We start from the raw sequence: 24,683 nt of genomic DNA on the forward strand, positions 1-24,683 counted from the left end.
GTTCTACATTCAGGCCCAAATGAATGTCAGATGAAATAATGAGACTCGTGGTAGAGAAGAAAAATGCATGGAATGCACATAAATTGTCAGTCAACACAGAAGCCTATGGTAGATACAAGCTAGTCTATAATCAAGTCACAAAGGAGGTTAGGCAAGGAGGCAAAGGATGGCATTTTCTTTGGCAAAGGATGCAAAGAAAAACAGCAAAGACTTTTTTACTTATATAAACTCTAAAAGAAAGGGGATGAATCAGATTGGTCCACTTGATATCAATGGTTTGATGGTAGATGATCATTCTCAGATAGCTGCCAAACTAAATGAGTATTTTGCATCTACATTCACATGTGAGGAGCTATTCAAAGAGAAGAGGGCCAGATGTTTATCAAACTCTAACAGGGAGTTATATGATTTTGTAATAACCGATAGCAAAGTGAACGAGAAATTTTTGAAGTTAAACATAAGAAAGGCACCTGCTGTGGACGAGATTTATCCAGTTATATTAAAGGAGACAGCAAAGGAAATAAGTAAACCCTTAGGCATAATTATGAGTGCATCCTTGGACTCGGGGCAAGTCCCCACAGACTGGAGATGTGCAAATGTATCTCCAATTCACAAAGGGGATTAAAGTGTATTGATCACTCGCACGCTAGCAAGACTTTTGTGGATTTATTGGATGATTCCATTTTGGGGCTGGTCACTCACACACTAGCAAGGCTTTTGTGGATTTATTGGATGATTGTTTTCTACATCAGCATGTTCGGAAGGCAACATGAGGGAGTAATACTCTTGATTTGATTATCAGTAGTGATTCTTCATGCATTAAGAATCTGCAGATAAATTAACCACTAGGTGGCAGTGATCACAGTGTTCTGAAGTGGGAGTTACTCAAAGAGGTAACTACCATTAGGGGGTAAAGGGAAGGGTTATTGCTTTCGTAAAGGCGACTACGATGGACTGAGAGAGTATTTAAATTCTGTACAGTGGGATCAGCTGATGATGTTACTGACAGCAAATTCAAAATGGGAAGCATTCAAAGAACTTATCTTGGAAGCTACTAGGCTTTACATACCAACTAAGAAATATTGTTCAAGGTTTAGGCCTAAATGGATGTCAGATGAACTAATGAGGCATATGGCAGAGAAGAAAAATGCATGGGATACATACAAATTAACACGTGACACAGAAGCCTATGATAGATACAAGTTGATCTGTAACCAAGTTACAAAGGAGGTTAGGCAGGCAAAGGCAGATTACGAGAGATCCTTGGCAAGGGATGCGAAGAAAGACAGCAAAGAGTTCTTTACTTATGTAAACTCTAGAAGGAAGGGGATGAATCAGATTGGTCCACTTGGTATTGATGGGTCAACTGTTGATGACCCTGCTCAGGTAGCTAACAAACTAAATGAATATTTTGCATCAACATTCACACATGAGGAGTTATTCAGCGAGGGGAATGCCAGAGGTTTATTCAACTCTAGCAGTAAGCTAGAGAATCTTGTAATAACTGAGAGTAAAGTGGAGGAGAAATTGTTGAAGATAAACACAAGAAAGGCACCTGGGGTGGATGGGATCTATCGAGTTATATTAAAGGAGGCAGCAAAGGAAGTAAGCAAACCCTTAGCCATAATTATGAGAGCTTCCTTGGACTCAAGGGAGGTACCCATGGACTGGAGATGTGCAAATGTGACCCCAATTCACAAGGGAGGATCAAAGGCTGACACAAGTAATTATAGACCTGTGAGTTTAACTTCTGTTCCCGGAAAATTGATGGAGGCACTGGTTAAAGAAGCACTGCAGGATCATCTAGACAAGACTTCAGTTATACCTCGGACACAGCATGGTTTTGTTAAGGGGAAGTCTTGCCTGACCAATTTGATTGGATACTATGATGCAGTCACAAAAGAACTGGATGCAGGGAATAACTTTGATATTATATACTTGGATCTTAGAAAGGCTTTTGATACTGTTGTACATGGAAGACTGCTGCACAAATTGGAGCAGTATGGCATTGGAGGCAAATTGCTGCTATGGATAAAGGGGTGGTTGAGGGGGAGAAGACAGAGAGTGGTAATCAATGGACACTGCTCATCGTGGACTAATGTTATTAGTGGAGTCCCTCAGGGTTCAGTTGGGTCCTTTATTGTTCTCTGTATTTATAAATGATATTGATGATGGTATATCAAGCTTAATGTCCAAGTTTGCAGACGATACGAAGGTTGGCAGGGTTGTCAAGGACACTACTGACACTATGCTGCTGCAACAGGATCTGGAAAGGTTGAGCAGATGGGCTGAGAGGTGGCAAATGAAGTTTAACATTGACAAATGTAAAGTACTACATATGGGAAACAGCAACCCCAGAGCAACGTACCAACTCAGTGGTACTACACTGACAGTGGTAGAGAATGAAAGGGACCTGGGGTGGTTGTGCAGGCAGATATGTAGTTCTCTGAGCAGTGCAGATGGACTGCAAGAGTAGCTCATGGTGTATTGTCAATGATATATAGGAATTTTTCTAGCAGGGATAAGGAGGTGATTATTCCCTTGTATAAGGCAATGGTCAGGCCACACCTAGAGTACTGTATACAGGCCTGGAGGCCTCATTTCAAGAATGATGTAGAGCTGCTGGAACGAGTACAGAGAAGAGCAACAAGATTAGTGAATGGAACAAAGGGGTGCTCTTATGAAGAAAGGCTTAAGTTTTGTGAATTACAGTGTCTGGAGACTAGGCACCAGTGAGGTGATCTGATAGAGGGGTACAGGGCCTTGAATGGTTTGAGCATGCTCAGTGCCGATGGGATTCTTCCTCTTGCTCAGAATAATCACCTGAGAGGGCATAGGTTCAAATTGAGGAAAGACAGATGTAGGATAGATGTGCGGAATTTGCCTTTAGCCAGCGGGTGGTAGGTAGGTGGAACAGACTTCCATCCCTTGTCGTGGAAGTTGATAGCCTAAATAAGTTTAAGGCTCAGCTGGACAGGAATTTCGAATGAACAGAGGGGTGAAGTGGAAGTGGTTATTTTTTATTTATTTATTTTACTTTATTTTTTTTTTTTGGCTGATGCTGCATAAGCTTGCTTTCTTGCATCAAATGCCTCTACTAATGCTAATGCCAATGCTAATGCTAAAGTGTGATACAAGTAATTACAGACCTGTTAGTTTGACTTCCGTTCCAGGGAAAATAATGAAGTCACTGGTTAAAGAAGCATTGCAGGATCATTTAGACAAGACCAGCAATAATTCAGGCACAGCATGGGTTTGTCAAGGGGAAATCTTTTCTGACCAACTTGATTGGATATTATGATGTGTTCACAAAGGAACTGGATGCAAAAAATAATTTTGATATCATATACTTGGATTTCAGGAAAGCTTTTTATACTGTTACACATGGAAGACTCCTATACAAATTGGAGGCAGAATCGCATTAAGGACAAGTTGCTACAATGGATAAAAGGATGGTTGAGTGGGAGAAGACAGAGTGGTGGTCAATGGGTACTGCTCTGTGGATTAATGTTATTAGTGGTGTCCCTCAGTGGTTGGTGTTGGGCCCATTGTTGTTTTATATATTTATCAATGATATTGATGAAGGTATATCAAGCTTAATGTCAAAGATTGCAGATGATACAAAGGTTGGCAGAGTTGTTAGTAACAGTATGCTGCTGCTGCTGCAGAAGGATCTGGAAAAGTTGGGTAGGTGACCCGAGAAGAGGCAAATGAAGTTTAACATTGACACATGCAAAGTACTACATATGGGTAACAGTAACCCCAGAGAAATGTACCAATGATGTGATATTATACTCAGGGTAGTGGAAAATGAAAGAGTCCTTGGGATAATTGTGCAGTCAGATATGAAGTTTTCAGAGCAGTGCAGACAGGCTTCCAGAGTATAGGTCATGGGGGCCTGTCAATAATATACAGGAATTTTGCAAGCGGGGATAAGAAGGTGATTATCTCCTTGCAGTACTCAAGGTGTGGTCAGGCCACTCCTTGAGTACTGCATACAGGTCTGGAAGCCGTATTTTAGAAAGATGTAGAGTTGGTAGAATGAGTACAGAGAAGGGCAACAAGAGTGGTGAAGGGAACGAAGGGGTGCTTTTATGAAGAAAGGCTTAAGTTCTGTAAATTGCAGCTTCTGGAGACTAGGCACCTGTGAGGCGATCTAATTGAGATTTATAAGGCCTTGAATGGATTGCGCAGGCTTAATGCTGATAGGATTCTTCCTCTTTCTCATATTACAAACCTGAGGGGCCATAGATTCAAACTGAGGAGAGACAGTTGCAGAATAGATGTGCAGAAGTTTGCATTTAGTCAGTGGATAGTTGATTGCTGGAACAAACTTCCATCTGTTGTTGTTGTGTTGATAGCTTAAATAAATTCAAGGCAGAATTAGATAAACAATTGTTGGAATGAATGGATCAGTGAAATGGGAAGTGTTTTTTTTTTTTTTTGACTGATGCTTCATAATCTTGCTTTCTTGCATCATGTGCCTCTATGAATGCTAATGATTCTAATACACCTCAGGGATAAGGAGGTGATTATACAATTGTATAAGACAGTGGTCATGCCACATCTTTAGTACTGCATACAGGTCTGGAGGTCTTATTTTAGGAAGGATGTAGAGCTGCTGGAATAAACACAGAGAAGGGTAACAAGATTGGTGAGGGCAGTAAAGGGTTTACTTCTGCAAATATTTGCATCTGTAGACTAGACATCTGCAAGGTGATCTGTTTCAGATGTTTAAGTCTTTCAATGGATTGAGCAAGCTCAATGCTGATGGGATTCTTCCTCTTGCTCAGACTATGCACACGACGAGACACACAAATTCAAAATGAGTAAGGATGGTTGGAGAATAGATGTGTGGAAGTTTGCTTTTTGCCAGCAGATGGTTGATTGTAAAGCAGTTGGTTTTTTTTTTTTTTCTGATGCTCAATAAGTTTACTTTCTTGCATCGGTTGTCACTACTAATGCTAATTTCTTTTCCACTTTCCTTTCAGTTATCACAAAATCATTTAGCTCCCTGTTTGATAAACCTCTGGTGTTTTTTTTTTTTTTTTTTTTGGCTGATGTTGCATAAGCTCATACATTTGCTTTCTTGCATCACATGCCACTACTACTACTACTACTATCTCTTTCTCTAAACAATTAATTATGTCTATATGTAGATGTAACATATCTGTTCAGTTTGTTAGTAACCTGAACAGGGTTATCAACAGTTTCAACAAAGTCTCTACTGCTGTTTTTTTTTGCATTCTTTGCCGTAGTCTTCTTGTAATCTGCCTTAATTTGCCTAACATCCTAACCTTCTTACTTGATTACAGAATAGTTTTTATCTACCATATGATTCTGTATAAACTGATAATTTATTCTGTATAAACTGATAATTTATGTGCATTCCATGCATTTTTCTTCTCTGCCACAAGTCTCATCAATTCATCTGACATTCATTTTGGTTCAAGCCTTGAATAGTATTTCTTAGTTGGTATGAAAAGCCTAGCAGCTTCTCTGATTATTTCCCTGAATGCTTCCCATTTAGGATTTACTGTTGGTAACACCATCATTTGGTCCCACTTCACAGAATTAAAACTGTCTGAGACCACTGTAGTCACCCTTACAAAAGCAAAAATCTTCTCTTTACCCTTAACAGTAGCTCTGTTTTTAAGTGAATTCTACATCAATGCACTGTGATCACTGTCATCCAGTGGGTCTTTTACTTACAGCTTTGTAATGCATTTAGAATCACTACTGATATCCAGATCAGGAGTATACTGCTTCCTCTTGTTTCCTTTCTAATGTGCTGCTGTGGAAAACAGTCATCCAGTGAATCCACAAAAGTCTTGCTAGTGTGCGTGAGTGCCCAACCTACAAATTCCAGTCAACATCTGCAAAATTAAAATTCCCTATTATAAGACATTCTGATTCCCCGATCCACTCTTTTTCTGTGTAGTTGTTTGGTATACTCATCATGGTCATTACACTTATAGCATGCTCCTACTCTCATTTTCGTTTCCTAGTGCTTATGTCTAGCCAAAGTGACTCAACATTGCACTGGACATCCATATCGACTGGATGCACTGCCTTTTGATTTAATGTTTCTTAGCTAGAGCTCCCCAACCTCCACTCCTCCTGTCCTGGCCTTTCTTTATATTTTGTACTCCACATATTCAAATTCAGCATTGCTTATGTCTTAGTGACAGAATGTTTCTGGTAGCCCTACAATTTTGGCATTTGATGACTTAATTAGTACTTCATATTCATCAAATTTATTTACAATGCTCCTAGCATTAGTGTACATGCAAGTATACATGCGCATTTTCTTTATCTTAGTGGCCCTAACCCAGCCCATGTAGTTACTTGTTCCACGATGACCCACAGTAGTGCTTGAAATTCCCAACACCTTCCTTTCCAAGATGCTGCATGTTCCAATAGAAGCAGTTCAAGAATCACTTTCACCTCTGGCTGCAGCTCTAGTTAATCTATTATATGTGTGAGGTTCTGCATGCTTGAAAAGTAGAAAAAAGTTGCAAAAAATGTTGAATGGCACAGCCCTGATATTTTAGTATTAGCATTAGCAGAGGCGTTTGATGCAAGAAAGCAAGCTTATGCAGTATCAGCCAAGAAAAAAAAAAAACCCACTTCCACTTCACCCCTCTGTTCGTTCGAAATACCTGTCCAGCTGAGCCTTAAACATATTTAGGCTATCAACTTCCATGACAAGGGATGTAAGTCTGTTCCACCAACCAACCACCCGCTGGCTAAAGGCAAATTTCCGCACGTCTATCCTACATCTGTCTTTCCTCAATTTCAATTTATGCCCTCTCAGGTGATTATTCTGAGCAAGAGGAAGAATCCCATCAGCATTGAGCATGCTCAACCATTGAAGGCTTTATACACCTCAATCAGATCACCTCACAGGTGCCTAGTCTCCAGACACTGTAATTTGCAAAACTTAAGCCTTTCTTCTTAAGAGCACCCCTTTCTTCCATTCACTAATCTTGTTGCCCTTCTCTGTACTCGTTCCAGCAGCTCTAAATTCTTCTTGAAATGAGGCCTCCAGACCTGTATACAGTACCTAGGTGTGCCATTGCCTTATACAAGGGAATAATCACCTCCTTATCCCTGCTAGAAAAATTCCTATATATCATTGACGATACACCATGAGCTACTCATGCAGCCCGTCTGCACTGCTCAGAGAACTTCATATCTGCCTGCACAACGAACCCCAGGTCCCTTTCATTCTCTACCACTGTCAGTGTAGTACCACAGAGTTGATACGTTGCTCTGGGGTTGCTGTTTCCCATGTGTAGTACTTTACATTTGTCAATGTTAAACTTCATTTGCCACCTCTCAGCCCATCTGCTCAACCTTTCCAGATCCTGTTGCAGCCGCATAGTGTCAGTAGTGTCCTTGACAACCCTGCCAACCTTTGTATCGTCTGTAAACTTGGACATTAAGCTTGATATACCATCGTCAATATCATTTATAAATACAGAAAACAATAATGGACCCAACACTGAACCCTGAGGGACTCCACTGATAACATTAGTCCAAGATGAGCAGTGTCCATTGATTACCACTCTCTGTCTTCTCCCCCTCAACCACCCCTTTATCCATAGCAGCAATTTGCCTCCAATGCCACACTGCTCCAATTTGTGCAGCAGTATCAAAAGCCTTTCTACGATCCAAGTATATAATATCAAAGTTATTCCCTGCATCCAGTTGTTTTGTGACAGCAGCATAGTATCCAATCAAATTGGTCAGGCAAGACTTCCCCTTAACAAAACCATGCTGTGTCCGAGCTATAACTGAAGTCTTGTCTAGATGATCCTGCAGTGCTTCTTTAACTAGTGCCTCCATTAATTTTCCTGGAACAGAAGTTAAACTCATAGGTCTATAATTACTTGTGTCAGCCTTTGATCCTCCTTTGTGAATTGGGGTGACATTTGCACATCTCCAGTCTGTGGGTACCTCCCCTGAGTCCAATGAGGCTGTCATAATTATGGCTAAGGGTTTGCTTACTTCCTTTGCTGCCTCCTTTAATATGACTGGATAGATCCCATCCATCCCAGGTGCCTTTCTTGTCTTTATCTTCAACAATTTCTCCTCCACTTTACTCTCAGTTATTACAAGATTCTCTAGCTTACTGCCAGAGTTGAATACACCTCTGGCATTCCCCTCACTGAATAACTCCTCATGTGTGAATGTCGATGCAAAATATTCATTTAGTTTGTTAGCTACCTGAGGAGGATCATCAACAGTTGACCCATCGATATCAAGTGGACTAATCTGATATATCCCCTTCCTTCTAGAGTTTACATAAGTAAAGAACTCTTTGCTGTTTTTCCTTGCATCCCTTGCCAAAGATTTCTTGTAATCTACCTTCGTCTGCCTAACCTCTTTTGTAACTTGGTTACAGATCAACTTGTATCTATCATAGGCTTCTGTGTCATGTGTTAATTTGTAATTAAATAAATATTAATTTAAAATTATTTTGCAAATCCTACTCTCTTTAATTTTTATTATTAACTTTTCTTATTATTAACTTTTTTATTATTAATTATTCATTTTTCACATAATTACTTTCTGAAAACTGTAAAAGGTTAGCTTTAGAAACACTTGTGTAAAACTGGGTCCTTGTTTAGGAAGGTGAAAAGTTATTAAGCTTAAACCAACAAAGAACACAATGTTTTTAATTTTTTTTTATTTTGTGTGTGGGACCCGAAAGGTCCGTTGTGACTACTTCCGAATTCAGTGTACCTCAGGCAATAGCAGTATTGTTTTATAAGCCTGTGGACTACATTAATAGGCAACTACCATTTCAGTTTATTAATTTAAAATTATTTTGCAAATCCTACCGTCTTTAATTTTTATTATTAACTTTTTTTATTATTAATTATTCATTTTTCGGTTAAGTGTGGATAATGCTAAACCAAACCATGTTTTCGTAATGTTATTTTATGCTTTGAGTATTATAATAATTTTTATTAACTATAGCCCTTTTTCCCTTTTATGTCCTGGTAACCAATATCTTAATTGTTGATTTTGTTCCATGGTTGTCAGATGTACTGTAGTTATAATTCAGTAGTAAAATGTTCTTAAAATGTTCAAGAAATACATTGACTCCCAAAGAAATATCCAGTAAGGATAGGTTGGGAATTTCTAAATTAATGGATTACAGAGCTTAATTGGCAGGAATAATCATGCAATTTTTATTTAATTGGGACTTATTTTAAGAATAAATTCCACGAAGTCCAAATAAAACTTAATAAAGAAAAGTAGTATGCCTACGTTTCAATCTAAAAGTTTCTGGGCAGCCTATAATTTATGGTTTTGCTGTTTTTACTGATGTAATTCCTCAGTTTGATATATGTTTATTATTACTGAGACAAAGGAGTGTTAATAAATGTAATTGTGCAGCTGAAATGTCTGGATGAAATATTGAAATCTTCAATTTTGATATACATTTGGCAGGAAATTAGTTTTGTGTGTTTCTTTGGAAGTTTAGTTATTTTAGATTTTATATTGTTTTCATATGAAAGTGCTTATTTATGGTAGAATTTTTTAGCAATTCATCTGTGCTAAGACTAACTTTACATGCTAACTCTTTGATTAGGTTAAAACTGAGAAAGCATTAGGACGAGATTTTACATTGAAATCACTAAAGGAAGATGGATATAAAGTAGTATTCTTGGGTTTAGGTAAGTAATAAATATATAAATATATAGAGTGCTTTTAAATTATACCAACAAAATAACATGCAAAATAAGTAAAATTATATTCAACAAAACAATTAAAAGAATTTATATAAACATGTCTGATTCCAAATTGTTATGGAGATATGACTGTTTAGAATAATATAAAATAAATAAGTATAAGCAGATATGCATCTAATATGAATAAATGTCTTGTATTACCTGTCTACTTTTTTATTAATTTTTTTATTTAAATATTTTTATTATTTTTTTTTTTTTACCATTCTTTATTTTTTTGAAAAACTTCGTAACCATTTTTAAAAATTCAGACAGGTGAAGACTCTATAAATGTTTAAATGTTTTATATGAACTTTTTTATTTACTTTTTTGGTATGTAGAACTACCTTTAAAATTTTTAGCATTTAAACACATTCTGTGTGTATTACTGTATGAATGAAATGTGTGTATAATGCTGACTGTAAAAGTTGGAAAACAATAAGAACAAAAATTGGATATGTGTATACATCTTCAAGCAAAAAGGCAGCTAAAAAAGAATATATAACAAAATAAATGAACATTCAAAAGTGTGTGAACTAAGTAAGATAATATATTGCATGCACAAGATGGCAGAACTAGTAATAAAGAGGATAGCCTATCAATGTAAACATCATCAGGGAATTACAACCATGATAATCTGTCCATGATATAGTATTTTGTACATTTCAAGTAATGCTGTGTTGTATTTAATATTTTGAAAAATGCAGACTTACAAATTTTGAATAAGCAGAAACAGAATAGTAGTCCCTATACCGAATTAAGTTTTATATGACATATTTAACATAAAAGTAAAATTTAAAAGCAACTGCTATATTTAAAGATATAATTATTCATGAATTAGAAGCCTGATATTGGAAATCGATATGATTTAAAGCAGTAGAGGTAGATTAATTACTAGGACCTATAAAATTCAAATGCAAAAAATATAAGTATGCAATTGCAATAGTACACTATTGCAAAGACTGAATAAATTTTGAATATAAATTGTTGTTGTTGTGCAAAATAAAGATAATACTCAGAGAGAGAGAGAGAGAGAGAGAGAGAGAGAGAGAGAGAGAGGACCATAAACTATATGTGATTAGTTTACAACATTTACAACTGAAATAGCCATACATTGGCTATTTTAGTTGTACCCTGTTGTTTTTTTTTGAAAAATACAATGCATTTTAAAAAAAAAAAGTTACAACTAAAATAACCAGGTATTGAATCTAAGATAGGCATAGAAATTAGTTGATAAAATGAATATTACAAAAAATTACCTAAGCAAGCAGTAAGCTGTCAAAACATTATTTAACTTTGTAGCAATGTATTGTGCAAAATGAATTTAAAAAGGAAACCAAATTTGTGCTAAAAATACCAATAATTGTATCTAATAGAGTAAAATAGAAGTCAAAGATCCAAATATGTCCAACAAATTACTAATAAATAGATAATGGTAAAATTATTTTTAAACAGGTAAGAACTTGCAAGTGTGAGATATATTTGAGACATCATTATAAATTGAAAATGGATATATATATATATAGAGATCACCTTTAGTATATGATGACCAGAGCATTGTAATCATAGTGCACAACTCATGAATAACGAAAGCAAGGAGCTGGAAACATTCATTACCATACACTTATTTGCTATTCTGCACCCTCCCATGCAATATATAATCATCTAGCAGAACAATATACCAACCACTGGCATCTGAGGGAACGCAGTAAGCATGAATGAATAAAGCAAACTCATGCATATACATTTTATATTATCTCACTATTTCTGCTGCAGTTCAAAACTTACTCAATCCGTGTTTTTTTTTTTTTTTTTTGTTTCTCACTTCAAATTTGAGAGACAGAGAATATGTTATATTAACTTAATTTGTTATGTAGTGTAAGGACTACCATTCTGCTATTGCTTATTGCAATTAAAAATTCATATGCTTTTTTTTTTTATATTAAATGTTACAGCATTAGTTGGAATGTACAAAATGAAAAGTAGTGTTTAGACCAGGGGTGGGCAACGGCCGGCCCGCGGACCACATCTGTCCCGCGACGATGTTGAATCCGGCCCCCTCGGTAAATGCAAAATATAGAAAATCCATACCTGACTACACTCGCCGTAAACGTTCGGCTTAATTCGGTTCAATTGGGAATCGCGGCCAGTACAACAGTAACCAAGTGATTCTACGCAGCGTCAAAGAGTTATTTCCTAATTATTATTGTAGCATCGATCGAACAAAGTTCCTTTGGGTTTGAAAAAAATTGAAAAAAATAATATTGGTGCGAGATATTTTATGTTTTATGCCTTTTCTAATTATTACAATTTTTAATTTAATATAATTTATAGCCCATAAAATGAGCCAATTAAAAAAAAAAAGAAAAATTGATGCCGAATGCCGCATTTTCAATGATAATTGGACATTCATATATTTTTTTTAAAAATACATTAATAATTTGGTAATTCAAGTAATATAACATTTTTTAGGTTCTGATTTTTTTTATTAAATCGTTCAATCTATTCCGGCCCGCATCATGATGCGAAAATTTCATTCGGCCCGCATCATGATACGAAAATTTCATTCGGCCCGCTGACGAAAAAAGTTGCCCACCCCTGGTTTAGACTGTAATGCTTGAAGATGTTTGCTATGATAGTATATCCTCTTTATATATGCATGTTTGTATTTACATACAATAGAACCTGGATAAGAAATTCCTACATAAGAAGTTTTCCCCTGTATTAGGTTTGGTTTCTTAATTCCCAAGATAATGATGTTTTCCCACTTAATGTTTTTTAAATATAGAAATTCTTTATTTTTATTTTTAAAAAAATATAAAACAATATAAATATTTTGGTAATTGAACAAGTTAGTGCCAAGCATCATCTTAGTTTGTAGTAAATCACCAAAGTAATTGAAATGTATCATTTTTGTTACATCTCATATTGTGAAGGAAATACCTTCACAATGAGTTTCCCTGATATTGCACTACCTCGAATAAGCAATGCTCCATCAGTGGAGAAGACTAATGTTACTTAATCTTGGTGGATACCACCACCACCCCTGGGCGATGGTATCCACCAAGAATTCACTGGCAAAGTGTTGCCTGTTCAAGAATCCACTGGCAAAGCAATATTGAACTACCTTATTCAGTGTAGTTCAATATCAGGACAATTTGTTGTGAAGGCATGAGATATAACAGAAACTATGCCATTTCACCTAATTTGGTTGGTGGTTTACTATGAACTAAAATGATGCTTGGCACTAACTTGTTCGATTAGTGAATTTGCCATAGTCTGAGGCTTTCAGTGCTAATTCGATTAGTGAATTTGCCAGAGTCTGAGGCTTTCAGTGCTAAATTTGACATATAGCAATTGTTTTCATTGATATCCATAATTGGATATGTCGACCACGTTAAGTTCTGATGGTTGTGAACAGTTTTGAATTACTTGGTGCTCTGTCTTATTGTAATTGTGACCTTTAAGGTATGTCGAAACAGCAAAGGAGCTCATTCTTTCAACTTGGTAATGAGTTTAATGAACAGAATGCTAAGTTTAGAAATCCTCAGTTTAAAAATGTTTCCCATAAGCAGAGTAAAATATTTATAAATTCTGAAATAGTACTTAAAAATGATCTTTAACTATGTATGTGTATCTTTTAATTTTTATTTGTGTAGTTAATGCAGTATTTCATACCCTTAGGTCATTTTCCCTTCTAAGAAGTTTTCCCCTCGTAAGAAGTTCTAAACCGCCAGTCCCTGGGAAAAATTCTTATCCAGTTTCTACTGTATGTGTATTAATTATTAATTTTTCTAGTTTGGCCATCTTGTGCATGGAACACATTACCTTAGTTGATTCACAGTTCTTTTGAATATTCAGTTCTGAATGTTCAGTATGGTCAAGTCTATTCATAATGAAGTCATTTGTAACAAATTTAAAGGTATAATAAATTATTGCGATTTCTCTTTAAACATCTATGGAACTTTAAACGTCTATTTAAGGTATTGTGTTTCAACACCTATGTCTGAAATGTTTTGAGGAACTTTCATGTCTTTCTTGTTAATGAAAAAACCATAACTGTGGGAGACATTTATTTTTGAGAAGAAAGCATAATTTTTTTACTTTACAATATAAAAAAATTCCAAATGCTTCTTCATCTGTGTGTGGTCACAAACTGCTCAGTCGTTTAAAACCTTAAACACATCAGTCAGATCACCTCACAGGTGCCTAGTCTCCAGACACTGTAATTTGCATAATTATTCCTTACATTTCGAGGGTACAGCTCTAAAATGGTTTTCGCAGGCCGGCCGCTAGTTAGTACACCGGACCGGACCTATTGGTAACTCTCTAGGAGGCTTCTGGATCAGCTAGTGTATAATCTTGCTACCTCTACTCTGCCAGATAGTGACTGGAGGGAGTCCGAGTAGTGTGTATGCGGGGAGCATTGTCGAGGCCACGTTATGTCAAGGATCTGGGTATATTCTTACCACATGTACGCCATATCCAAAAATTTCATTACTTCATACAGCATGTCCCACCCACTTTTTCTTACTATTGAATACACCATGAATTGTCAAACTAATAGAGCAAGCTTATCTGTGAAAAGATCTAAACCTCCCAAGGACTTCCCAATTCATTTCACAAATATACGTGGTCTCAATTCTAATCTCAACGATGTCCATTTCCACTTGCAGTCTGCCAAACCTCATGTACTTTTTCTGACAGAATCTCAGTTATCGGTTGATTCAACTACTGCTCATCTCAGATGCCCAAATTATTCGCTGTATGATTCCTTTCGCCTCAAAGGTGATACTTGTGCATATGTCCGTTCTGATATTCCCTGTCAGAGACTTGGCAATTTGGAATCTCCTCTCTTTGATCTTCTCTGGCTTAAAATCTCTCTACCTCATTGTGTCAAATTCATCTGTTGTCTCTACCGTTCTCCCAACTCGACTAATCACTTGGAGCTCTTTGACTTCCTCTCTTTGCAACTTGACTTTCTCCAGTCCAACTCTCCTAACAGTGAGGTAATTTTCCTTGGTGATTTTAATGTTCACAACCCCAGCTGGCTTCCGTTTTCTAGTCACACTGACCCAGCAGGTCGAGATGCTGAGGCTTTTGCAATTACTAATGACCTAGCACAGATTGTTCATTTACCTACAAGAATACTGGACAATCCTAATCATACAGCCAATATGCTTGATCTTTTTCTCACAAACAACCCTTCTAAGTACACAGTTGAAGTGAGAGCTCCTTTAGGCACTTCAGATCACAACTTGGTGATTGTCTCTTCTCCAATGGAACCTTTATCTCATGGCTATTCCAAACCTTGTGTTGTTTGGCATTACAATAATGCAAAATGGGATGACCTGCGAGACTTCTTTTCATCTTTTCCTTGGTCGGATTACTGTTTCAAAAGTTCTGATGTCAACGTTTGCTCAGATTGTGTCAGTGAAATTATTCTTGCAGGAATGGAATCCTTTATCCCACACTCCACTTTAAAATCTCGTCCTTTATCTAAACCTTGGTTTTCCAATAAATGTGCTAAGGCTGTCCAAGAGAAGAATGTTGCATATCGTAATTGGCTTGTTTCTAATTCTTCAGTTTCATTTTCTGCCTATACCAAAGCTCGCAATAATTGTAAAGCAGTTATTAATCAGTCCAAACTAGAGTTTGAACAGGCTAAGAGTAGAAAACTTGCTTCTTGCCCTAATGGTAGCCAAGCATTCTGGTCTCTTGCCAAAGCTATTGGCCGCAACTTTTGCCCATCTCTGCTCCCACCTCTGTCCAAACCAGATGGTTCTGTTGTCACTTCAGCCAAGGATAAAGCTGACCTGCTAGCATCCCATTTTTCTTCCAGCTCATGTATTAATGATCTTGGTAAAACACCTCCCACCATTCCCACCACACTCCATTCAATGCCTCCTGTGGTCTTCCGTCAAAAGGATATCAGAAGGATTTTGATGAATCTCGATGCTAAGAAAGCTCCAGGTCCTGATGGTATTTCTCCACTTGTTCTCAAAACCTGTGCTCCTGAACTTACTCCTATTCTTTGCTGCCTTTTTTCACTTTCTTATTCTAAAGGTGTTTTTCCTTCTGCCTGGAAATTTGCTGATATTCAGCCAGTTCCTAAAAAGGGTGACAAATCCCTCCCATCCAATTATCGTCCCATTGCAATTACTTCTACTCTTTCTAAAGTAATGGAGAAATCAATTAACCGCCAACTCTTAAACTACCTTGAAACCTTCCGTCTGATCAACGATCACCAGTATGGATTCCGTCAGTGTCGATCCACTGGTGATATTCTGGCTTATGTTACCCATTTATGGACTAATTCAATGGAAAGGTTCGGTGAAACACAAGTAGTTGCTCTTGACATCTCAAAGGCTTTTGATCGTGTTTGGCATAAAGGTCTTCTAAACAAGCTTACATCCTATGGTTTGCCAACTGTTTTTAGTAATTGGTTATCCAGTTTTCTCTCTGATCGCTCACTGAGGGTGATGGTTGATGGCTCTCTGTCTTCTAACTTCTCCACTAATGCTGGTGTCCCCCAAGGTTCAGTTCTTTCCCCCACTCTTTTCCTCTTGTATATCAATGACCTTCTTCCATTGACTGGAAATCCTATCCATAGTTTTGCCGATGATAGCACATTGCATTCACCTTTTCATTTTGAGAAACCTTGTCCTGCTCAATCAGCTTCAACTTCTCGAAAATCTGCTACCAATTCCTTAAATGCCGATCTTGAGGTAATTCTCCAGTGGGGCAAAGACAACTTAGTTGATTTCAACCCTTCTAAAACTCAGTCTTGTCTTATATCTTGCAAAAAGGATTCTTCTGCTCCTATGCTTATCTTTAGTGACACTCCAATTTCTAGGCAAAATGATATATCTCTTTTGGGGATTACCCTGACTTCTAATCTCTCTTGGCACAAGCACATTACCAATATTGCTTCCTCTGCATCTAAAAAACTTGGTTTTCTCTTTCGCTCTCGCGTTACTTTTCTTCCAAACAGCTGCTCACTCTGTATAAATCGCAAATCCGCCCTGCCATGGAATATTGTTCCCACATCTGGGGTGGTGCCCCCAAAACCTCTCTCAGGCTTCTTGATTCCATTCAGAAGAGGGCAGTTAGGTTAATTAATGATTCATCTCTAACAGAGTCTCTCCACTCGCTGTCTCATAGATGCATTGTTTCTGCTGCATGCCTCTTCTACAGATACTTCCATGGGCACTGTTCTTCTGAATTAGCTTCTATAATTCCTGCTCTCGCTTTCAAAACAGTCCGAACACGTGCCGCCACCAGCCAACATCCATTTACTGTCCAACTTCAAACCCACAGAACCAACTTTTCATCTTCCTCATTTATTCATTCAACTGCCGTTTTCTGGAACAACCTTCCTTCATATGTATTTCCTGAAAATTACAATCTACAGAAGTTCAAGTCCAATGTCAACAAATATCTTCTTTCGTCTTCTCAACCTCCAACCCAAGCACGGTACTAAGTACTATAGGTTCTAATACCTCTCGTGTTTGGGGTTCACATTAAAAAAAAAAAATTAAAGCCTTTCTTTGTATGAGTACCCTTTTGTTACCTTCACCCATCTCATTACTCTTCTCTGCACCTAGTTCAGCAGATCTAGATACTTTTTACATTCTATAAGGCAGTGTTTGGAGAAACTCTGGTTGAATGGTTAAGCTGCATCTCAAGTACAGGTCTGGAAATCCCATTTTTATAAGGATTTCGATCTGCTGGAAGGGGTGCAGAGAAGGGCAACTAGATTGGTGAAGGGAACAAAAGGGGGGGGGGCGGATCTTCGTAAGAAAGGCTTCAGTTCTGCAAATTCCAGCATCTGAAGACTATGCACCTGTGAGGTGATGTGATCGGGGAGTTTAAGGCTATGAATGCATTGAGCAAGCTCAGTGCTGATGGCATTCTTCTTCTTGCTCACACTACATCTACATATTAAGGGGTATAAATTCAAATTTAGGAAGGATTGTTGCAGGATAAACGGGCAAAAGTTTCTTCTTCCAACAGGTGTTTGATTTGAAATGGGTAGTTTAAATAAATTCAAGGAAGAATTTGACAAATTATTAGAGGGGATGGATGGGTGATATGAGAATTTTTTTGCATGCTTTATAAGCTTTCTTTCTTGCACTATTTGCCACTACTAATACTAAAATAACCTCTTGACTTGTAAAATTCTGGTGAAAGCAGTGCTAAATAGGCCACTAAAGCTAATAATTCAGGTCACCTTATCCAGATTTGTGTGAAAAGTTTGTTTATGTTTCTCCCTTCTGGCTTGAATAAAGCAATTTTCTTGTTTCTTTTAAATATTATTTTTATTTTTCAAAATTCAAACATTGGTAATCAATGGACACTGCTCTTCATGGACTAATGTTATTAGTGGAGTTCCCCAGGGATCCGTGTTGGGCCCATTGTTGTTTTGTATATTAATCAATGATATTGATGAAGGTATGTCAGGCTTAATGTCCAAGTTTGCAGATGATATGAAGGTTGGTACGGTTGTTAATGACAGTAAGTATGATGGTATGTTACTGCAACAGGATCCAGAAAACATGAGCAGATGGGCTGAGAGGTGGCAACTGAAGTTTAAAATTGACAAATGCAAAGTACAGCACATGGGTAGCAGTAACCCAGGCTAACATATCAACTGTGCTGTACTACACTCAAGATAGTGGAGAATGAAAAAGACCTGGGATAATTGTGCAGTCAGATATGAAGTTTTCTGAGCATTGCAGACAGGTTGCAAGATTAGCTCATGGGGTCTTGTCAATGATATATAGGAATTTTGCTAGCAGAGATAAGGAGGTAATTACCCCTTTGCATAAGGCAATGGTCGGGACACACATTGAGTACTGCATACAGGTCTAGAGGCCTCATTTTAGGAAAGATGTTGAGCTACTAGAATGAGTACAGAGAAGGGTAATGAGATTAGTGAGTGGAACAAAGGGTTGCTGTTATATCAGCATTGAGCAAACTTAATGCTGATGGGATTCTTCCTCTTGCTCAGATTCTGCACCCAAGGGAGCATAAATTCAAATTGAGGAAAGACGGTTGTAGATGCACAGAAATTTGCCTTTAGCCGGTGGGTGGTTGATTGCCGGAACAAACTTCCATTTGTTGTTGTTGTGGAAGTTGACAGCTTAAATAAATTCAAGGCGGAACAAGAAACTTTTGGAGTGAATAAATGGGTGAAACGGAAGGTGTTTTTTTTTTTTTTTTTTTTGGTTGATGCTGGATAAGCTCGCTTTCTTGCATCATATGCCTATGCTAATAACTCCTCAGTTCAATATACCTCACCTCTGATTACTGAGATCACTTCCATTTTGGTAGTTCGTTACCACAGAAAACTAAATAGGAAGGTTAATTCTTATTTAATTATAGGTTATGGTGAATCTTAAAAAAAAAAAGTCCTGTTCTTTTTTTCAGTGAGAAAGTACTCCATTACTTCATTTACTACACAGTGCAGAGGTTCCTTTTAAAAATAGTGTTCTCATAAATGCTGAGGTAGTGCAAACTTCTGAGACTTTCAGCTTGCACAACATGCAAATTGGTCAGTGAACATGCTTCTATAGTCATAATATACATGTGGTTATGAGCACATGCTTGATGGCCATTAATGCAATATTTATATTTATTTAAATATACATAAAGTTCTTTTGATTTCTTTTTATTATTAGTACTTAGCATTAAATTCCTATATATTTTTCCTATAGCAAAAACATTAGGTGGCACAAGACCCAGTGATTATTATTATTAGCTATATGGTGCAAGGAAGCCAAGGTGTTTGCTCGACAAGCAAAAAAAAAAAAAAAAAAAAAATTTCCCGATTTACCCAGAGAGAGAGAGAGAGTGAGAGTGAGATAAAAGGGAATCACTAAGAAGTGAAGAATGATAATATCCTGCTTAGGACCCTGGGTGTGCCAAGCTCAAGCAAACTCACCAGATGTGACCCCCTGGGGTAATGGAGAATATGGATCTGCCTCTAGGTGGCACATTAGCATTAGTAGAGGCATTTGATACAAGAAAGCAAGCTTATGCAGCATCAGCCAAAAAAAAAAAAAATAAATAAAAATAAATAAATAAAAAATAACCACTTCCACTTCACCCCTCTGTTCGTTCGAAATACCTGTCCAGCTGAGCCTTAAACTTATTTAGGCTATCAACTTCCACGACAAGGGATGGAAGTCTGTTCCACCAACCAACCACCCGCTGGCTAAAGGCAAATTTCCTCACGTCTATCCCAAATCTGTCCTTCCTCAATTTGAATTTATGTCCTCTCAGGTGATTATTCTGAGCAAGAGGAAGAATCCCATCAGCATTGAGCATGCTCAAACCATTCAAGGCTTTATACACCTCTATCAGATCACCTCGCTGGTGCCTAGTCTCCAGACACTGTAATTTGCAAAACTTAAGCCTTTCTTCGTAAGAGCACCCCTTTGTTCCATTCACTAATCTTGTTGCCCTTCTCTGTACTCGTTCCAAGATCTATACATCCTTCTTGAAATGAGGCCTCCAGACCTGTATACAGTACTCTAGGTGTGGTCTTATACAAGGGATAATGCATAATGCATTTCCAAATAATATGTGGCATCATGAAGGGAAAGTTTGTCTACTTCTGTTGTAGTCTCTCTCTCTCTCTCTCTCTCTCTCTCTCTCTCTCTCACTTAAATAAGTTTAATATGAAAAGCATTAAGATTTATTAATTTGCTACATATACGGATAAGCTTCAAATAGGCCTCTGGGGTTGGGAATATTCATATTCATAATAACTGCACAATCATACACCATCCATTATTAAAAATGTAAATAGTGTTATGTTATATTAAAATAATGATGTAGATAAATGAAATAAAATGATATAATTCCACTGGATAAAACTGATAAAAAGGTAACTGTCTGTAAAATAAAATATGAAATTTTAAACTGCAAAAGAATTATTTACAATAAAACAATGTAGAATAAAACACAAGATGATAAAAGCGCCAAAACACCATACCTTGCAGAGGCATCCGCCTCCTTTTTCAACAGTGAGGTTTATCGTATGGCACATCTTCTTCTCAGCACGTGTAGAAACACGTGCTGAGAAGAAGCTGTTATCATCGACTGGGCACATGAATTCTGGCACCACAAATAGCTTGAGAGCAATACCATTAATTGAGACAGGAGAATCCACATTCATCCCCTCTTCGAGGTGGTGGTTCTTGGACGGGATGAGCGGTTCCGCCTGGCACCCTCCCAAGCCATTTATGGTTCCAGTACACGTGAGGAGAATACTGGCCATGCTCCTGTAGAAACACGTGCTGAGAACTGAGAGCCCCTGCTGATATTTAAGGATGTGCCGTACGATAAACCTCACTGTTGGAAAAGGAGGTGGATGCCTCTGAAAGCTACCATGTTTTAGTGTTTTTACCATTGTGTGTTTTATCTACATTGTTTTATTGTGAATAATTCTTTTGCAGTTTAAAATTTCATATTTTATTGTACAGACAGTTTCCGTTTTATCCTGTGGAATTATATCATTTTATTTCATTTATCTTTATCTACATCATTATTTTAATATAACATAACACTACTTATATTTTTAGTAACGGTTGGTGTATGATTGTGCAGTTATTATGAATATACGGATAAGCGTATATACTAAAAAGGAAAGACTTTTCTTCTAATATAACTGATTTAACTAATTACTTACCTCTTCTTATTGTTTGGTCTCTGCTCCACTATGCATATAGCAGTGTTAAATGCTCAAGAAAAAGTTTTTTTTGTTTCTAGGTTCAGATTGTGCAGTCATTGATAATCCAATCTATTTACCATATTGGACTACATATTTAAATAAAACTAATAAATAACATGATGACCACACCAAATCTACCAAATGTTAGAAAACACACTTTAAAACTGAGCTCCCTTTTTTACAGTGATCAAATCAACTTTTGTGCAAGCTCTAATCCTGGCTCACAAAAATGCTAATAAAATATTGCATACTCTCCCAGAATGTACAATGACATAAATTTGGAAAAACTTATTTTTTTAATTAAAAAAGTTAAAAGTATATAATAAAACTTAAATTTTAATTATTTAAAAAAAATTAATGTTTAAAGTTAAAATGCTAAAATGTTTTATTAATAAACTTTCTCCTTCCAACTCAGCAGGCCCTAACAATGGAATTAACTTCATCTTAAAGCTGGCTGGTTTATACATTTAATCCTTTAGTCATCTTCAACCATTGTTTAAATTTTCAGCACTCCCCTCCCCTATCCATTCAGTCCTATTGCTACCCCTTCATTGATTCTAAAATTGATGAAAAATGCCTGCTTTTCCCTTCTTATATGTTAAATTCTTCCAAACTCATTTTCCAATACATTATGGAAAAAAGGGTACATCTACATAAAAACAAAGCCCAACTAGGCTCAACCCCTTTTTCATTATTAATGTGTGTATGTGTTGGAAATAAAGCCCAACTACCTGTACTCTTTGAATGTGCAGTCTTCTGTTGATTCAGTTAGTCTTAACAATAATAGACTCATTTCTCTTATGGGAGAATTTCCCTAGTATCATGGGTGATATACTGTTTTTTTTTTTTTCTTTTTTTATAAAGACCTAACTGATTAGTTGTACTCTGAAGTTTTTCTAAATTGAATTTTCTTAACTAAATCTCTCTCTATTGGCATACCTGAAAGTGGGACTTACCCTGCATTGTTTTTTTTTTCTTTCCTCATTTTTCTGCTGATTAATTATTCTTGGTATTCCAGTTATTTCCTATACATGACATTCAAATATGGACTCTTACATACTTATATTATCTAAAAACTCTCTTACATTATCTAAAAATGTATCGATGAATTTTAGCCTTAAAATTAATGTTCAGAAGACTACCCATATCTCTTTTACATATAAAAAAGACTCCCCACCCCCTTTTTTTTTCTCCATCAGTTAATTCACAGCTTGTTCCAAGACTCTCCTCTCTATCCATAAAGATCCAGAAGAGTGCCGACAATCTTTTTTTGGTTTGTATGTCAAAAATAACCTGAATCAAAAAAGTAACACTTTTCACATGACACAAAAAAGAAACTGACTTAAATTAGTAAATACTGACAGAAGTATATATATGACAGAAATATTCAATACCCAGCCACAAATATTGTGCCCTGTGCCTGAACTATCTGGTATATGTATGTGACACAGAAATGCCAATATAAATTTTGTGGGTTACGAATGTGCAGCAAGTGATATGTCAGAAGCCAATATGGATCAGAAATTAATTTCAGTGTGGTATGATATTTGTATGCCACATCAGTAATGTTTCTGTGATTACATGCCGCCTCCATAGCCAGGTGGGCAGGAGCCGCAGTGTGTAGCACAAGCCCGTGACCACCAAATATGGAGTTTGCGGAAAGGTCAGGGAATGACCACCACTTATCCCCGGAGCAATATGGCCTTAGTTGCTAATGCTCCTAAAAACCAAATAACAACAACATCTGTGATTACAACTGTGACTCATCTGAACCTCTTAAAGTCCACTGTGGTGAATGTTATTTTAAGATTGCAGACCACTGATACTTAAAAGAAGGAAAGATCCAGGTGACTTCACAAATTCATGAATATTTTCAGCGAACTATAAATAGTTGCTTTTGCCTTTGCCCATATAATCTGTGGAAAACCTCATGGAACAGATCCAATAGGTGAGAGGAACATATGTCAGTACATCAACCATCTGTAGGAAGCATTATGACTTTGGGTTTGTTGGTAGGCCAGCTATGCATAAAAAATGTCATGGTCACCAGTACAAAACAGTGTTTGGACTGGTGTCATTGCCAGTATGCATGGACTTTAGAATAGTGAGAAAGGATGCTGTGGAGTGTTGAATATTCCTACACAGTGTTTGCCAGTGAATGCATTTGAGTGATTGCTGGGATCAAGATGATATGCGCTTACAAAAAATACTTTCTAGGGATTGCCAGGAGAGTACCTTTTGTGAATGTTTATCATATCGATCATGAAGTTTCTTAGCAGTGGTTTTATGGTATGGAGCTGTTTCAGCTTGTTTGGATTTTGTCTGTTAGTTGTCTGAAACCATGAAGCCCATGGCCTATTTGAACAATTTATACACATTAAAGACCTTCCTTATTCTTATGCCAGTTTGTCATCCTGGATATAAAAACACCCCTTAATTATAAGTATTCTGAAATTTAAAACTATTATCACAATCAGATTACTTGTAACTGCTCTACCTTAAAAAGGGTGGGGGGAAGTTCCCAAAATAATAGTTCTCGCTCTTTAATATGTATACTTACAGGTCGTCCAGAACCTAATACAATACCTGCATTTAATGATCTCCAGAAAGAACAAGGATATTATACATCTAAGAATTTTCTTCCTGCAGTTGCCAAGGCAAGTAAACCAGGTACTTATTTAGAATAATTTTTTTAAAGTAATTTAAATTTAAGAGTGGATATTAAGATGATTGATTCTCTTTATTATTGCTTTTCTGGGTATTTTATAAACTTCCAAAATGTTTTCATTTAAAAATATTTGAATTCAAATGTCATTTAAGTGACATTTACTGGCCTTAAGGACCCAAATGAACTATTCACTTAGTCACTTTATTTTTGGCTTCAGATAAGGATCAATTTTATGCCCATCAACTGAGCATTAGTTACAAAAAGATTTATCTTTATAAACTATGCAGTGGGCAAGTACCCTGTTGCAATAGTGACAACCCAGTTATGAAGTATAACTCCACAGTATGAGAGATGCTTGATGAAGTGCATGGTTTAATCTAAATATATTTCTTGAATAAATGTCTAAGAGTATGAAATTTAGTCAAGAAATATATTTAGATAGTAAGCCAACAAGCTTCAAAATTGTGTTGTCTGAGTAGTGGTGGTATCTGCCAAGAATAAGTAATATTAGTCTTCTCCACTGGTGAAGCAT

At 36.7% G+C, this 24,683-nt stretch overlaps 1 protein-coding gene across 1 annotated transcript in view; it reads left to right on the forward strand.

Moving 5' to 3' along the window:
* Nucleotides 1–24,683, forward strand: part of su(r) (dihydropyrimidine dehydrogenase su(r)) — a 466,373-nt gene that overhangs the window by 227,150 nt on the left and 214,540 nt on the right. Inside the window, exons 11-12 of the mRNA XM_090382920.1 lie at nucleotides 9,608–9,692; nucleotides 24,046–24,153. Coding sequence (XP_090239046.1) covers nucleotides 9,608–9,692; nucleotides 24,046–24,153 — 193 coding nt within the window. The remainder of the gene's footprint in view (nucleotides 1–9,607; nucleotides 9,693–24,045; nucleotides 24,154–24,683) is intronic.

Source organism: Mastigoproctus giganteus, chromosome 10 (assembly GCF_048544385.1).
Source record: "Mastigoproctus giganteus isolate SK-2022 chromosome 10, ASM4854438v1, whole genome shotgun sequence".
Lineage (NCBI taxonomy): Eukaryota > Metazoa > Arthropoda > Arachnida > Uropygi > Thelyphonidae > Mastigoproctus > Mastigoproctus giganteus.